This window comes from Sinocyclocheilus rhinocerous, unplaced genomic scaffold (genome assembly GCF_001515625.1).
Source record: "Sinocyclocheilus rhinocerous isolate Xijiao unplaced genomic scaffold, SAMN03320098_v1.1 scaffold1492, whole genome shotgun sequence".
NCBI lineage: Eukaryota > Metazoa > Chordata > Actinopteri > Cypriniformes > Cyprinidae > Sinocyclocheilus > Sinocyclocheilus rhinocerous.
In genome coordinates, this window is record NW_015636532.1 from 28,555 (window position 1) to 46,530 (window position 17,976).

Consider the following 17,976-nt stretch of genomic DNA (forward strand, 5'->3'; position numbering starts at 1 on the left):
AACGTATAAAACATTTGAAATGTCTCAAAACAACTAAATCGAAGCACAGACATAAAAAAAACAGAAAAACAATTACAGGAGGTTTCGTTTGTTTATGCAAATAATAAATGTATGTTGAAATGTATGATGAAAACAGTTTATGCTGAGGAATGGTGATATAGTTTTTAAAAATAAAACTATGCAGTATAATATATTGCATAACAGGAAAAATATAACTTCCCAGTTTCATCTCCAATGCACTTTACACATTATGTATTGCCTTTAACCCATTCATCTGTGTATGCGCTCCTGAGCAACCAAAGATACAAATGTACAAACATCATAAAAAATTCTTCCCTTTCATGTCAATGGTATACATAAAAATCATTTCCCATACATATGTAAACTTAAACTCATCCCACATTATATTCTGTAGTTTACACCGTTCCCAGCTTTATTTCTGCTGATCGTAAGTGACCGTTACCACTCTTGCCATCAGAAATCAGCTGGGTGACTCACACTAAACAAAACTGCATAAGCTTTTCTTTAATGGACTCTAACAAACAATTTAAGCAAACAAACAAAAACGCCAAGCAACTAAAAATTTGACATTTACCAATTGCATCCCAAAAACACTTTCAAGTAAAAGTGGCAAATTTTGAACATTTAAAAAATATTTGACATAGATATGCTTCAAGGCACCTTTTGCATACATGCATACATCTTTTACTGCTATTAAATAAATCTATTCCTCACAGTACTTACTCACAGAGGAAGTAATGACCATTTACATCCAGCAGGGGGAAGAATGGTGTTTCTACTGAGAACAGCAGGATTGGCAGTGACTTTATATACAGGTGCATCTCAATATTAGAATGTCGTGGAAAAGTTCATTTATTTCAGTAATTCAACTCAAATTGTGAAACTCGTGTATTAAATAAATTCAATGCACACAGACTGAAGTAGTTTAAGTCTTTGGTTCTTTTAATTGTGATGATTTTGGCTCACATTTAATGAATCCCAATTGGAAGACTTTTATTCATGTCTAGTGTATGGAGTAAGACAGGATCATAGTAAAACTGCATTTTGATGCAATACTATGATTAGGGGGATAGTAATCTACAAAGCATAGCACACCAACTGGGAATCAGCCTAGATGAGTGTTGCATGTCCATCATTTAGCCCCATATAACCTCTCAATGTCCTTTATATAATGATTTTTCAGCTCTTTTCTCTTTAGTTTGAAGGCATCCGTCACCAGCCCTGTTTCTGGAGTCCAAGCCTCAGAACTTAAACAGATCTTCTGTGGAACCTCAAACCTTTCCAGTTTACCTACAGTACCACACACACACACACAATTAATTGAAATACAGTTTATACACATAGACACACACACAAAAAATAAATGCCTTTGCTATTTTCTCACAGTATCAAACACACAAATCTCTGTAGTTACAATAGACATTGTTTAAAGGTAAACTCGGTCACCAAACAGACAGTCCCCCCAAAAAAGTGCGGAAAAAACCCACTGAAAGCATTACACACTTCCACTTTCTGCAGCATATACTTAATTAACCAAACATTATTGAGAAGTTAGTATAACATTAAAAAATGTGCTTACTTGTGACTGCAATTTCTTTGATGACTTTTACTACTTCCTCCTCCATCTTGGTGTGGTTACAAAGCTCCTCCCACTCGCCCTCTATCCCGTTCTTTTTTGCCAGCTCAGTCATTTGCTTCTGATTGGGCACCACAAAGCTGATCAAGTAGTTCTGATCACTGATCGGAAATAGTACAAGGACATATTAGTGTTGAACTGACGGCATGCGTTTATTCTGCATTATGGTGTCTTGGAGCCTGCATGACAAGTTTAGGTTGTATCAATACACATATTAATGTAGCCTAGTGGTTTGCTAAAAACACACAAGATTAAGAACGAGTTTTGTGGCTCTATCTGTTCGCTTTAAAGCCATGGATAAGCAATTGTAAAAGTTTATATCAATACACTTCTGTTCAAAAAAATCGGGTTGCTAGAGTGAATCTTAGTTCTAGCACTTTGTGGGGGTTTTTTTCACTTAAATTTTATTGTATCATACTGAATGTGCACTTTCATTGTTTTGCTAACCCACAATTTATTTATTTGATTGATTGTATTAAGTTGATCTTGTCTTTTGTTCTGTTTTGTTTTCCTCTTTGTAATATTGTCCTAAAACTCATAAATAACGTTTAAAACAAAAAAGATTGTGTTGGTAAGATTTTTGAAAAAAAGTGTCTTATGTTCACTAAGGTTGCATTTATATGATCAAAAACACTGCAAAAACAGTAATATTGTAAAATTACAATTTAAACTAATTGTTTTCTATTTTAATATGTTTTAAATTGTAATTTATTCCTGTGATGGAAATGCTGAACTTTCAGCAGCCATTAATCCCGCCTTCAGTGTCACATGATCCTTCAGAAATCATTCTAATGATTTGGTATAACGATTCCTATTATTACCAACGCTGAAAGCAGTTGTGCTGTTTAATATTTTTTTGTGGAAACTGTAATCAATTTTTCATGGCTCTTTGATGAATAGAAAGTTGAAAAGTTACAATCTTTTGTAACATTACAAATATCTTTCCTTGCATATGTGACCCTGGACCACAAAACCAGTCATAAGGGTCAATTTTGTGAAATTGAGATTTCTACATCATCTGAAAGCTGAATAAATAAGCTTTCCATTGATGTATGGTTTGTTAGGATAGGACAATATTTGGCCGAGATACAACTATACAGATTGAAAATCTGGAATCTGAGGGAGCAAAAAAATCAAAATATTGAGAAGATTAATAGCTGTGTATATGGACAGTTGTGCAGCCCACACATAATGTTATAAAATCAATCAGTATGAACACCTATGACCAACAAAACTGGGACATGGCGATTTTCAGTGCTAAAACTCCGGTCACATGTAAATTGACACTTTATCCAGGTTAATCTCTAGATACAGAATATTGTGGGATATAAAGTTGTGGTGTACCTGCTGGCATAGACGCAGATGTTATCAATGAGGGGGCTGTTTTTCAGGGCAGATTCTACCTTCCCCAAAGACACATATTCACCTGCCTGCAGCTTTACTAGGTCCTTCTTACGATCTGAGAACAGGAAGTGGAGGATTGGCATGTTATGTTTGACAGAACAGCAGACGTCTCTCTGACGTAACTCTTCTTTGTTAGATGATTCAGAACTTACTCACCCACAATCTGCAAACAACCGTCTGGATGAACTTGCCCGACATCTCCAGTACAAAACCAGCGCTGCCCTGCCTCATCCACCCAGAAGTTGTCATTTTCTCCCTCCCCCTCACTCCCAAAGTATCCCATGGCAACATTCGGTCCACCAATCAGAATCTCTCCTCGTGGGTGTGGCTTGTCCTGACTGGTGTATCCACCTGATGATGAAAGAGAGAGGTCGGTTGAAAGTTAGGAATGTAAAGTGAACCTGAGAACCCTCAATTGCCGTTGTTGTTTGCACATGTGTGTGTGTGTGTGTGTGTGAGTGTGTGTCTTACCCTCAGGCCAGTCTCGCAGTTTTATTTCAGAGCAAATGAGAGGAGCTCCAACTCGTCCTGTACTGTAATCAGAAACTGCAAACACACACAAACACAAGTTTGAACATGTCGGCACAGGAATCCAGTCATTTTAACATGCAGGAAAAAATGTGTGCGCACTAACATTCTGAGATAGTTCCCGCTCCACACGTCTCTGTAAGGCCATAACCCACAGCGACAGGGCAGAAACACACGTTCATAAATCTCTGTGTGGAAGCAGACAGTGGAGCCCCTCCGCTCAACATCAGACGTACACACCCTCCCAGCAGCAAATTCACACGCTTGAAAAATAACCTGAAACACACAATCATATCATCTCAAACAACAAGATCTTGAAGACAGAGACCATTTCGTATAGGCAAAATCTGCCATTGCAGCACTGCATATAGGCAACATCTTATCACTCTTACCCCTGAGTGAAAATTTTGAATTCACAACACAATTTAGCACACAAATGTATTTGTGTGCTAAATTGTGTTGTGAATTCAAAATTTTTATCTATCTAACTATCTCAGAACTACTTTTTTTGGCCAGATATATATATATATATATATATATATCTGGCCAAAAAAAGTCGACATTTGGATTAAAATAAGCAAATAATGATGATGAGTCTAGACTTGGAACAGTACTGCAGTAATTAATATGTTTCTGGTATGTTATATGCTTTGCAATAATTCTTTTAACCCTAACTGATGCAGCTTTTTATTTCTTTAACAACTAGATAGATAGATACCCATCATGTTTAACTGACTCACATGTTACACACCGCAGAATCGGCTCCTTGTGACACCTTCTGCAGCTTATAGTTGTATCCCACTTTAAACAGAGTCCTCTGAAGCACTGACATCTCTCTCAACTTCCCATTAACGTTCTTGCAGATACGATCCATGATCTCCTAGACACACCAACAGATACACATACACAAATATTGAGTAAAAAGAGGGGAACAAAAATAAAACACTCAAAGTTTTTAATTTTTAAAACTCACCGGTACTGCCGCTATCAGGGTGGGTTTAAGCACAGAGCAATCTCCCTTACCACCGATCTTTATTTTACTGGACTGCATAGACAAGTGCACACAGGTCAAGCACAGAGAAGATGATATAATAGAGGAACAGAGTATGTGTGTATGTATGTTTGTGTGTGTGTGTGTGTTACCTGGTCCGTGAGTGTGTGTGGGGATGAGTATCCGAGCCTGCAGCCATATGACACACAGGATATTTCTGCTGTCAGCTCCAGCACATGAGCCAGTGGGAGATAAGCTATATAAGAGTCCTGGGACCTGTACATACACAGCGATGTTGTTATTGTTAACTAAAACTAAAACTACTCAAACTTCTTTTTGTTAACTGAAATCAAATATAAATATTAGTTGATAAACTTTAAAAAAAAAATAAACATTAAAAAATACATTTAGAAACCCTTACCACCGATCTTTATTTTACTGGACTGCATAGACAAGTGCACACAGGTCAAGCACAGAGAAGATGATATAATAGAGGAACAGAGTATGTGTGTATGTATGTTTGTGTGTGTGTGTGTGTGTTACCTGGTCCGTGAGTGTGTGTGGGGATGAGTATCCGAGCCTGCAGCCATATGACACACATGATATTTCTGCTGTCAGCTCCAGCACATGAGCCAGTGGGAGATAAGCTATATAAGAGTCCTGGGACCTGTACATACACAGCGATGTTGTTATTGTTAACTAAAACTAAAACTACTCAAACTTCTTTTTGTTAACTGAAATCAAATATAAATATTAGTTGATAAACTTTAAAAAAAAAATAAACATTAAAAAATACATTTAGAAATGTTGATTTTTTTTTTTTAAGTGATGCCTTGGAAACAGCTAAAATAAATAAGTTGAAGTACTAAAATTACAAAAATTAAAACGGATATAAAAATAAATAAAGCTAAATAGAAATGTTTAACGAAAAATGTTAAAAATGACAACAAAAAAAAAAATTATTAAAACAAACTAAAATATAAAAATATAAAAATGAAAGCTAATTCAAAATATGAATGAATACCAAAATAGTATATAAATAACCCTCACACAAAAATAAAGATTTAAGATTAGTTTGAAAGATTAGACACTAACTTAAATTCATTTTTACATGCATTTATTCATCAGTTGCTAGTTTTCCATAATTTGTGTAATTTTACACCCACATGTCTCTGTTGTTCCCTGTATTTGCTTCACCACACACTCCTACTCCAGTTTTACCCTACTGATGCATTATGTCTTAACCAGACGTGACATGATTTAAGCTGGAAGTAATTTGTTTGTCCGTAGTGTATGGAAAAACATGCAAATTATTGAACTGGTGTTGGTGTTATTACTGTTGCTCACCCCAGGCCCGGGATCCGCTGGCACTGCCCAGCCATTCCTGCAATCAGATTACTGTGTTGCATCTTCACTCCTTTAGGCTTTCCTGTAGACCCGCTGGTGTACATCACCACTGCGAGATCAGATGCAGTCGGCTTCTCATACTCTTTGCTTACTGAAAGAGAGAGAGACACACAAGGAGAGAGCATGTGTATCAGCTTATGAATCAATTCAGTTTGGTTGTATAAATAATTGTTTTGCATGTTACTCACAGTTCTCTGGCTTTGCCCCGAGCTCCATTACTTCCTGCATGCTGTGCATGTCGAGAGACTGTGGGTAATCAGCATGACATACTTCACCACTGCCTGCATAGATAACATGCTGCAACCCTGAAACTGCACTCAAAACGTTCTGAGAAAGAGAGAAAGAGTAATATAACGCAAACTTTTAGCCAGACCACACCGATAAGCAAGTCACACTTGCATGTCTGTGGCTTTGTGTACCTTCAATTTGGTCCGCAGCAGTTCTGTGCTTGTAATGAGATGAGTGGCTCCACACTGATTCAGCCCATAAGCTACTGCATCTTCACCCAGAGTTGCATACAGCGTTACCACTGCACACACACACGTACAATTGTGCTCATAAGTTCAGATAATCTTTGCAGGATCTGCGAGGTTTGCATATATAGTTTAAATATAAAAAGAACTAAATTAAAGGTTCAGTATGTAATAGACAAAATATTGTAAAAAAAACTAAACAAAAAAAAAGTACATACAGGTAGTACAAAAATTCAGGGTTGGCCTGGCATGGATATTACTTTTATACAAGAGTTATACAAGTTATTACTATGTAACATTTATTTTAGGCAAAATGTTGCCAGTTGCTTTGCCTGTTTTTGTACCGATTACGAAAATAGTTCCAAACAAAGCCAAAGCAAAAGTAATTTTTGGCATGCAGTAAAATACAGTCATTCCAGAAACATGTATTTAAATTTTTTTCTGAAGCACATTTTATTAATCTGGAACCTGATTCTTGTGTAGGATACGATCCATTCTTTTAGGAAATGAGAATATCAAACACAGGCCATCTTGTTCTGTACGGTTCTTGCAAAAAGACTTGTTTAGATACGGAAGTTGGACTCTGTCTCCACCTTTGAGATGTGGGTCAGAGAACTGAGAAATATGCTGTATTTATTTGAAAGGACAAATTATCTATTTTATTAAGATCTGGAAACAAATAAGGTTACATCTATGAGAAGACTGAGATGTTTAGAGGACATTATCGACATAGGCTTCAGGGCTCATGCCTCCTATAATTACAGTTTGTTTATGTCTTTATTTTAATTTTCATTCTTGTCGTTCATCATGAGAAGTGACTATGTATTTTTACTTTGTTGCTCATGTATGCTATATGTTTAGTGTTGAAGAAGCCTTCTACAATTATTGTATAAGAATATATAGAGTGGGGTGTTATAATAGGATAAGAAGCAAGTATCAGAGTTGGTATTGCCGAAATTGTAAAATGAATACTTCAGCCTGGCATGGTTATTCCATAAGTGGTACCTCACATGTATGTTTTCTTTAAGAAAAATTAGCCTGAATGAGTCCGTGTTGTTAAAACAAATTGGTTGAATGAATGATTCACTACCTCACTGATAAAAACAGTCATTTGTTTAACTCCAGAGTGAATTAGTGTTTTTGAATGAATCGTTCAGTTAGTGACTGAATATCTCACTCATTAACCACCTACTGTGTTTAGTGATGTAACTGGCAGAAAGTTCGAGTAACTGAAAAATCCCCACCACTAATATCCACCTTCTTTTCCAATGCAGAAGTAAGCTATTTCCTGTGAATATACGAGAGTTCTGATTCCAATTAACCTCTATAGGTGAATAACTAATAACAAAACTCTTTATGTACAGCTAAATTGACTGGAAATAGGCTATGTAAACCAAAGGTTACATAAATTCAGCTGTGAAATAACTACTGAGCAAAACAAAAAACCAAACACATTTTTATGACTGTATGATTTAGATTTAAACGTGTTTAGAGTTAAAGGGATAGTTCACCCAAAAATGAAAATTCTGTCATTAACTACTCACCCTCATGTCGTTCTAAACCCGTAAGACCTCCGTTCATCTTTGGAACACAAATTAAGATATTCTTTATGAATTCTGAGAGCTCTCTGACCCTCCCATAGACAGCAATGTAATTACCACGATCAAGGTCCAGAAACCACAAAAAAGTAATAAAAAAAAAAAAATAACGACTTTATTATTCATTCAACAATTTGTCTCCTCCGCATCACCCTGGTGCCATTTTGGAGAGTATCCACTGAACGTAAACAGCGTATGCTATTCTGTGTCAGTCACGCGGATACGTTGTTTTCGTTCAATTCAAAGCGTAAACAACGTTGAAAACGTATCCGTGTGACGCATCTGACACAGAACAGCATACGCTGTTTACGTTCAGTGGATACTCTCCAAAATGGCACCAGGGTGACGCGGAGGAGACGAATTGTTGAATAAAGTCGTTATTTTTGTTTTCTTTGCGTACAAAAAGTATTCTCGTAGCTTTGTAAAATTACGGTTGAACCACTGATGACACATGGATTATTTTACCGATCTCCTTGCTACGTTTCTGGACCTTGATCGTGGTAATTACAGAGCTCTCAGAATTCATCAAAAATATCTTAATTTGTGTTCCGAAGATGAACGGAGGTCTTACAGGTTTAGAACGACATGAGGTTGAGTAATTAATGACAGAATTTTCATTTTTGGGTGAACTAACCCTTTAAAGTAAAGTGTGATTGTATTACATGGGAAGTTGCGTCTGAAGCAGGCCTGTGCTGTGATCATCCATTCTGCCCGTGTCTCACAAAAGATGGCAATGGTATTACGCTGGCCCAAAGCTGCCAGACCACTGCCAAAAGATTCCACTGCTTGATTGACCTCTTCATAGGTCATCCAGCTGTAGTCCCCCAGGACCAACTACAAACAAAAACACATACGTTTCTATATCAACTGTCACTAATATTTTTGACTGTTTCCAACTGATTGAACTGATACCGAATCAAATCGGTGAATGAATTTACCTTCTTAAAGATCTTCCCATTGGGTTGTTTTTCTTCTTCTTCACTAAGGACTTCTCTGGTGCCCAGACAGGGTGCCTTACTAAATTTCTTCACAGCATGTACAAAAAGTTTGTCCAGCGTGTCCACGCCTTCAAAGTCCTGTGTAACGAGAGCATCTGCGCTTTCTACCGCCCGATACGGCCCTTCTGGACGTCCACTTATACTCCGTGCTCTCTCACACTGCGGCAACATGACCTGCACACAGACCAACATATTTCCATATGAATCAACTTACAAGAGTGCTGAAATAGTAACAACACATGGTCAAAAACTTCAATCCTCTCTTTGTATCGCACACCCAGAACTAGACTGAAACCCCTCTGGGACACTCAGAACGAGACACAGAAAAACAGGCATCCAATACCCATGAATGATAATATGTGGCTATTAAATGTGGATAGAGCAGAAGGGAGAAAGAGGAAGAGTAAGTAAGATTTAGACGTGCGTGTGATTGAATGGCTGATTAAGGAACTACTTCACCACAAACCTACTACTAACGTTCAAGAAACCCTGAAGAAACACCCGTGTTTGTGGTCAACTAAAGGCCGGGAACCAACAGACTCAATATTTATTCTGTGCAACACACACACACCCACACGCAAAGACATAAGATCAAACTGAAGTGGATGTGTAGGCTGTTTCCCTGGCACAATTATCAAGGCTTTTCTTTTGTGTTATATTAAAAAGACTTTAATCTGCACTAATAGCACTGAACCCCCCCACCCCCCACCAAAACCAGTTTCAGAAGCATCACTTGCATTATCTGCTGGCTGCAAAAGAACAGATCATATCAACATACACAGACACACATGCTGCTCCAGCTTAAGTTACAGCAGCAATATCCAGGAAGGCTGCTGTTTCAAAACTGATGACATCACAGTTTGGAGGGATTTGAACTGCATGTTCAGGAAGTCAGATGACCCACTTAAACATTTGGAAAAACTGTTCAACTGTCAAACAAACACACATCCTGTATATAGTGATATCACTTTCATCTGGCATGATATGTAGCCCTCATGCATATCATGCAATAAATGGATTGAAAGGGAAAGTAAAGACTTGTAACATAGTTACAAATGCATATTTCAAATAAATGTGGTTCTTTTGAACTTTCTATTAATCTTGGGGGGAAAAAACACTGTTTCCACAAACAAATATTGAGCAGCACAAGAATTCTGAATATTTACAATAAGATGTTTCTTGAGCAGCAAATCAGTATATTAGAAAGATTTCTGAAGGGTCATGTGACAAGACTGGAGTAATGGCTGCTGAAAATTCAGTTTTGCATAACAGGAATAAATTACATATTAAAATATATTAAAGTAGAAAACAGTCGTATATATAAAGTTGTATATATAAAGGTATAACAATAGGGTTTCTGTTAGCATTAATTAGCATTATTAACATGAACTAACAATGAACACAACACGTCTACAGCATATCTGAATGTTCATTTTAACATTTACACATCGTTAAAATCAAAAGTTGCTTCTGTTTACATTAGTTATTGCACTGTGAACTAATATGAAGAGCTATATTTTCAACATTAATACACTAACAAATGCAGTGTATATAAGGTATAACAATAGGGTTTCTGTTAGCATTAATTAGCATTATTAACATGAACTAACAATGAACACAACACGTCTACAGCATATCTGAATGTTCATTTTAACATTTGCACATCGTTAAAATCAAAAGTTGCTTCTGTTTACATTAGTTATTGCACTGTGAACTAATATGAAGAGCTATATTTTCAACATTAATACACTAACAAATGCAGTGTATATATATATATATATATATATATTGCTTATCGTTAGTTCATGTTACACATACTATATATGAAGAGAACTATTAAGCTTTATAAATAAAAAATAAAAAACTTTTATAAAAGTTATTATTATTAAACATAATACCTTATATTATTTTTAACTGATTAAAAAAGGGTAAAGTTAAAAAAAAAAGTATAATGTATTTTAATATACTCTGACCATTTAGTCCAATCTGGGAAAAAAATAAATAAAATCTACCATCAAACCCTTAAAAAGAAATATAACCACAATGATCCACATATTCAGATATAGTCTCACACACTGAAAATCTTTATCTACATTAATTTCTATAATTGTTTACATTAGTGTAAACACCTCATGTCTACTCCCTCTCTCAACACTCCACTTCAAAAACATCATCTGCAGACTAACAATATAACATTACTGTAAACAACCAAAAAAGAAAGCCATCATCATTCAGTCAAACTTGAAACCTGAGGCAAAAGAATGTTAAAGTGCACGGGAAGCTGAAATCTTACCTTCAACTAAACACTGTGCACAGCAGTTCTTCTTTTCCTTTCTCAGACAGACGGTCAACTGCAACAGGAGGTTTGGGCTTCCCTTTTCTCACTCTCTGTCTCTGTCTCTCTTGGCTGATTGGATGTCTTTTGTACAGTCATAGTTCTAGTGAACCACATTTAGAGCCCACCCTCTGGCCTCAGCCAATCAGAAGACAGTTCTGAGGAGGAAGTTCTGAGGTTACTTCGGAGTTTTTAGAAGGAATATTAGGAGGTGTTTCCTTTATACTCATAGTCTTGACAAACAGTTGTTCCTTTACCTCACTTACACAATCAGACACGTCAGAGCTAAGCACTTTCTCAAACTTTAAAGAACACATCGTTCTATTAGTCAAACACCCACTCGGCTGATGCACATTTACTGTTGAGGTAAAGAAATTCCAAGAATGTGAACAATCACTTAAGACAAGCTGTGGGTCATTGGTCATGAATCACACAGTTGCCAACTCAGAACAGGTCTGACCTGGAAATGTGCCTTAGGTGTAGCGGTTCATTCACTTTGACCACATTAATACATCACTGACTGATGTAGCTTCATGTGGTCTGCTAACGTAGTCCTCTTCATGCCTACCACAAGCTTTAGCTCGGCAAAGGACCGTTTATTTGCTATCAGGACATCTAAACGCATCCTCACAGCTGGTTTTCTTTCCAAGCAAACAGTTGGGACTACTAATTTTAGACAAACTGTCCATAGAGATCCACAGTACTGATTCTATATACAGTCTTTCAAAGAAATTCAGGCCAAACAGAAGAGGATGGGTTTCCTCTTTCAGCCTTGGTTTCTCACAAGGTATATTTGTTACATTAATGGAGTTTTTCTATGAAACTCTTGCTCGCTGGGGGTTTAGGTGTGTTACTTTGTACGTTTGCTTTGAGACAATCACTACTGTTAAAAGTCCTAAATATGTTAAGAATAAAAAATCAAATTACAGAAGGCAGCAGAATAGAAAGCCCCCTTGTGAAAAGACGCAGGTCAGGTTGGACTCAGCCAGATCTGCTCTACTGATTCAGAGCGGGTCCTGCTTCAGTAACTCAAGAAGAAGAGGGAAAAAAAAAAAAAAAGGTCTGACCTGACCTGAAAGTATGGAATCGTCTGAACATGTAAATGTAATCAGGACAAACAGGGCAATTCTGACTAAAAATAAAAATAAGAAGATAAAGATAACAGACACAAACTTGCAGGATAAGTGAATGTTATAAAGCATGACTTAAGACAACTGGATCATATACAGTAAAAAAGAGAAATGAATAAGCATTCCATTTTCTTTTTATTGGTACACTTCTTTTACAGACCCACTACTGAAGGGCAGCACATAAAGATTAAAAAGACAAAATGAGCACATATGATATTTGCTAAAAAGAAAAAAATATTTTAAACAAACTGCTGAAATACAGTTCTATAACAAGACAATTATTTAACATATTTCTCCATGAATTTCTTATGGAATTCAGAGCGCAGGGTGTCATTAATGAAGCGTTTCTCTTTACGTGATTCATCCACTCCTTTAGCGCAGTTTTTAAACACGACATCATCATCCCACCTGCCAAAAACAGAATGTGAAATTGGGTTTGAATGTTGTCAATAGCATATTATTGAGCTCGCTCGGTTTTAACGAATTTGCAATTCAAAGACAAAGCCATTTTTCCACCTTCATTCAGGGAGAAAAAAAAACACCAGCCAGTATTATTTTTATTATTACCATTATTGAATTCAAAGAATCTTTTGGACCAAAATGACATTTAGAGCTGTTGATGTTGTTGGTCTCAAGAGTAAATAATATATAAAAGCTATAGAAATAGCAAACAAAGCAAAATGCTATTAAAAAGGAAAAAATAATTTTGTAAGCCATTGCATTTCATACTACAACTACCAAGAACAATGATGTACTATTCTTTCTAACAGCACACTTCTATTAATGTCAATATATTACGATAATTATCACACAATGTAACATTAAAGTGAGTGAAATGTTTATTATCAGATGGGTCATACTTTAATTTAAACTGAGTGTTTCCATCATCTTGCATTAAAGGCAGAGTAAGTGATTTTTCAAAAACGCTTTAAAAACTGATTCGGGCCGAATCGCAAAACAAACTTGTAGCCAATCAGCAATAAGGGGCGTGTCTACTCATGATGTGGAGGAGAGCGCGTTCAGTGCATGGGACGGACATTAGCCGAGCGACAGAAAGATAGAGATGGCGGATAAAAAACAAAAGAGGAAAACGTCTGCGGAACGATAAGGCAAGAAGTAGGACCCGTGTAAATATCGGATCAGCTTTCCAGCGCTGGAGAGAACTTAAGGAGCGGAGGCCTGCGATCGGACGTCGAGGTTGCTTTGTTTCTTCTCAATAGGTGAGTAACACCGTGTCTACAACAGCTAAAGTCTGCCTACACTGGACGCGATCAAACGACCGTTGAAAACCATTTGAAATTTGTCAGCACGTCATAAATAGAACCCGGCAGCAGTTTTCTGTCGGGGATTTGTTGCGCCGCGCCGCTCACGTCCGTAGACACGGTGTAACATTGGTTTTGCTTTGTTTCACAGAACTAATCGTTGCCTGGGTTGCGTACGTATGTGTGGGGCGGAGCTATCAAAATAGGGGCAAGACCCTTTTGGGGTAGGGGCGTGTTTGTTTTGGTGATTTCAAATATCAACATTGGCTACCAGAAATCCCTTACTCTGCCTTTAATGCACATGAATGCCCAGAGTTCTTTTAATTGCTTTGCTTTAATTCTTCAAAGGGATAGTTCACCCAAAAATGAAAATTACCCTATGATTTACCCGCTGGAACTCCACATTCGGGTGCATACAACAGTTAGTGGAAGCTAGAGATTATGGTTTATAAAGTTTTAAATATGGATATTTTTCTTAAACAAACAGAAGGCCTCCTGGAGCCGTGTGGAGTACTTTTAATAGTGTATGGACACAGTTTTTTGGCCTTCAAAATCAAAACCTCATTCACTGCCATTATAAAGCTCGGAAGAGCCAGGATGTTTTTTAATATAACTCTGATTGTATACGTCTGAAAGAAGAATATTCATATTCACCTAGGATGGCTTGAGGGTGAGTAAATCATGGGGTAATTTTCATTTTTGGGTGAACTATGCAACTAAAAGTAACTTATGAAAGAAGACAGAAAACCAAATAATCTTGTGTTACTTATTTTTACCACCATTAAATTACCTTCTCTTCACACTGAATGCATTCTGGCTCTGTGTTTTTTGTTGTTGCTGTTGCTGTTGCTGCTGCTGGCCAGCCAGATTGAGCAGTGGATTCCCGCTCAGAATGTTCTCCATACGTATCCTCTCCTCCTCTGCTTTCTGTTCCCTTTCCTTAATTACACACACACACCAAAAAAAAAAAAAAACACAGCGATGACTTACATCAAGATATCAAGCCTAAGTAAGGAATAAATGCAGAGTCAGGCTGTTCATAATCACAAAATAAATCTTGAAATGGTGACCAGGATCATCCTGAAGGGCTTTATTTTGCGATAATGATCAAGATCAAGGTGGTAAATGGTCAGTGAGGTTTACCTTCTTCTCTTGCTCCTCAGCTCGCTCCTTTTTGATCTTCTCCAGTTCAGCCAGGAGGGCGGCAGTGTCATCATCACTGTCAGAGCCGGAGTCAGAGTCATCTTCATCCTAAAACATACATAGACACATTCTTCAAACTGCCGTCAAAATCAACCTGTCTGCCTAAGCATCTATAAGAGAGTGTATGTACATCAGTGAGGGGATCATCCGCATCCAGGTTGGCAGCAGGAATCTGATCCAGACGTGGCCGCTTGGAGGAGGAGGATGAAGATGACGAGGAAGTTGTGTGCTCTAAAAGAAACAAAGTCACTGTCAATGAACATCTTGATATCAAGTCAAAAACCATTCACATAAAACATGCTTCCTCACCTCTTGCTCCTCTGTCTCTGCTCTTAACAGCAACTCTCTCTCTCTCCTCCAGCTCACGTCTGAAATCACGAGCTCTCACCTCTTCTGGAGCATCCTGAGTGGGCTGCCTGCAGGGACACACACGTATCAGGATGAGTTTTATCTTAAAGGGATAGTTGTTTAACCAAAAAAGAAAATTCTGTCATTAATTACTCATGTCGTTCCAAACCCGTAAGACCTTCGTTTATCTTTGGAACACAAATTAAGATATTTTTTATGAAATCGGAGAGCTCTCAGACCCTGCATAGACAGCAACGGAACTGAAATGTTCCCAGGTCCAGAAAGCAAAGACTTCGGTAAAATAGTCCATGTTACATCAGTTATTCAACCGTAATTTTACAAAGTTTTTCAATGCTTGCATTTATACCGGCCACGCCGCGGCCCAGAACTCATGCTTATCACATCGGTCACATCACATTTCCTAACTGGGTGTCTACACCGGATGCAAAATATAATAGAACCCATTATAATCAGTGATGCTGTCTACACTGGATGCGGCGCGACGCTACACGACAAATCCCGACAGTAAACTGATGCCTCGTTCTATTTATGACGTACTGACACAAAGTACAAATGATTTTCAACGGTCACTTTGTCGCGTCCAGTGTAGACATGGTGTGTCAGCATAGTTTGTCAGTACAGTCAGTAACGTAGCAGATTGAAATATTAATATCATTCTGCAGTCCAATAGACGGAAGTGCGGTGGTGGCTTGAGTCTGTTGAATGGTGATTTAACGCTACGTTGTCACCTAGTTGGTGAGACTCAATGCTATAAAGTAAATAAGCAATGTCCCCATCTTTTACTCTCACAAAGAGCTTATCACACACGTTTACTACATTAGTAGGGCCCTGTGATTTCCGCGATGTGGAAATACGAATCCTCATGTTCTGCATGTTCATTTGATTACCAGAAAAGAAAAGTGCCTCACACAGCTGCGGGGGGTGAACAAAAACCTCCTATAGCGAATCCATGCGTTTTTGTAAGAAAAATAACCATATTTAAAACGTAATAATCAATTTAATCTAGTTTGCGCTCACTGTTGTACACGGAAGCAGCTCCGGGTTGATGACGCATGAGGTCAGCGTTGCACATGCGCTGGTGAGTCTCGTGAAAACCAACGTTTGTTAACAGGAGCAAAGGAAGTAAAGTTTCCTTACTTTAGCAAAGGAAAACCAGTCTCCTCTTGGCTTATATCGAAATCCTCCGACATTCTTCTTTACAAATCCTCGTTTTGTACTTCTAATTAGTGACCGTTGTTTTGATCTCTCCCCTGCGCTTCCGCGTTCGTCACTTCTGAGCGGAGCATGGGCAATGCCGACGTGCTACGTCATCCGCCCGGAGCTGCTTCCGTGTACAACAGTGAGCGCAAACTAGATTAAATTGATTATTACGTTTTAAATATGGTTATTTTTCTTACAAAAACGCATTGATTCACTACAGGAGGCCTTTGTTCACCCCTCGTAGCTGTGTATTTCACTTCTTTTGGACTGATGAACTGCAACACCCGCTGACTGCCATTAAACAGCTTGGAAGATCAAAGACAACTTTTAATATAACTCCGACTGGATTCGTCTGAAAGAAGAAAGTCATATACACCTAGGATGCCTTGAGGGCGAGTAATTCATGGGCTAATTTTCACTTTTGGGTGAACTAACCCTTTAATTCAGGGTTCCTCAATAGGCGGCCCGTGTATGTTGTTCCTGCTGCGACGTCGCAGAAGATAAAAAAACGTTCCTAAAATAGAATCCTATGTCGCTTATTGTCACGTGTCGCTGTCGCGGGTGGTTAGGACCAAAACTACAAGGAAAAGATTATTTTTATCGCGTCGTGTCTGGTTGGGATATGGTGTTATAGTTTGATCCCCCCAAAAAAATCTAAGCATAAAAATATTAATACTGACAAATCTTATAATTTAATCTGCAATTAGGAAAAGTGTAGAGAAGAGATCCAGTCTGGGAATGAGCAGGAACAGTTGATTTGCATGGCAGACATGGAGATCCAGATTTTTTGTTTGTTCATTAGTTTTTAATATTAAACAGGCAAAGTTCTTCTGTATCTAAATGCAAAAATGTTCATAATTGTTTGAATAAAACAGACTACTGGGGAAAAAATCTGATTATTCATCTTGTGACCATTTTTAACAAAAGCAACAATAATATAATAATTGTAATAATAATAACTAATATATATATATATAGCCCAGGTCAGTGGCCCTTGGCTTGGTATTGTTGGCAGAATTCGGCCCTCCGCGAAAACTAATTGAGGAACCCTACTTTAATTCATTCAAGTTACATATATTTTGTTCTATTTGTGTTTTTTAAGTTATTTATAATAAGAGAAGTTTACCGTTAAGTGCACTGATGTCAGACTCATTTTGAATAATAAAGTTTATTGTTAAATTGTTAAATACCCTGCTTCCATTACATAGGCCTATTTGTCACATAGTGACACGTGTTTGATCACCACATTTGAGTTATCATTGCAAAAAATGCATTTATGTATATATATTCTGTTTATGTATATACTGTATTCTATATACAGTACCAGTCTAAAGTTTGGACACACTTCCCATTCGTGTGTCCAAACTTTTGACTGGTACTGTATATAGAATACAGTATATACATAAACAGAATATATATAC

The 17,976-nt window shown here is 37.4% G+C and overlaps 2 protein-coding genes across 2 annotated transcripts in view; both read right to left on the minus strand.

Annotated features, from left to right (window-relative positions):
- Positions 1 to 998: 998 nt before the first annotated feature.
- On the minus strand, positions 999 to 11,520 carry LOC107747809 (long-chain-fatty-acid--CoA ligase 4-like). The gene is made up of 15 exons (XM_016562414.1): positions 11,350 to 11,520; positions 8,997 to 9,230; positions 8,721 to 8,892; positions 6,407 to 6,516; positions 6,176 to 6,314; positions 5,928 to 6,078; positions 5,124 to 5,247; positions 4,563 to 4,634; positions 4,330 to 4,469; positions 3,696 to 3,865; positions 3,533 to 3,607; positions 3,218 to 3,412; positions 3,002 to 3,116; positions 1,601 to 1,758; positions 999 to 1,311 (listed from the first exon to the last, which is right to left on the minus strand). The coding sequence occupies exons 2-15, from the start codon at positions 9,225 to 9,227 to the stop codon at positions 1,154 to 1,156; spliced, it is 2,010 nt and encodes a 669-aa protein (XP_016417900.1). The 5' UTR covers positions 9,228 to 9,230; positions 11,350 to 11,520; the 3' UTR covers positions 999 to 1,153.
- Positions 11,521 to 12,637: 1,117 nt separating this feature from the next.
- Positions 12,638 to 17,976, minus strand: part of LOC107747811 (protein CWC15 homolog) — an 8,418-nt gene continuing 3,079 nt past the window's right edge. Inside the window, exons 3-7 of the mRNA XM_016562415.1 lie at positions 15,296 to 15,402; positions 15,117 to 15,217; positions 14,927 to 15,034; positions 14,574 to 14,722; positions 12,638 to 12,929 (exon numbers count right to left, since the gene is read on the minus strand). Coding sequence (XP_016417901.1) covers positions 12,800 to 12,929; positions 14,574 to 14,722; positions 14,927 to 15,034; positions 15,117 to 15,217; positions 15,296 to 15,402 — 595 coding nt within the window. The 3' untranslated portion in view covers positions 12,638 to 12,799. The remainder of the gene's footprint in view (positions 12,930 to 14,573; positions 14,723 to 14,926; positions 15,035 to 15,116; positions 15,218 to 15,295; positions 15,403 to 17,976) is intronic.

What these genes read in the sequence shown, in the direction of transcription:
- LOC107747809 (XM_016562414.1), bottom strand. Translation starts at nt 9,227, where the DNA reads ATGTTGCCGCAGTGTGAGAGAGCACGGAGTATAAGTGGACGTCCAGAA. An exon ending in CACACACACTCACGGACCAG is followed by an intron (nt 4,635 to 5,123) that starts GTAACACACACA and finishes TTGTCTATGCAG; the next exon opens with TCCAGTAAAATAAAGATCGG. An exon ending in GATTCTGCGGTGTGTAACAT is followed by an intron (nt 3,866 to 4,329) that starts GTGAGTCAGTTA and finishes TGTGTGTTTCAG; the next exon opens with GTTATTTTTCAAGCGTGTGA.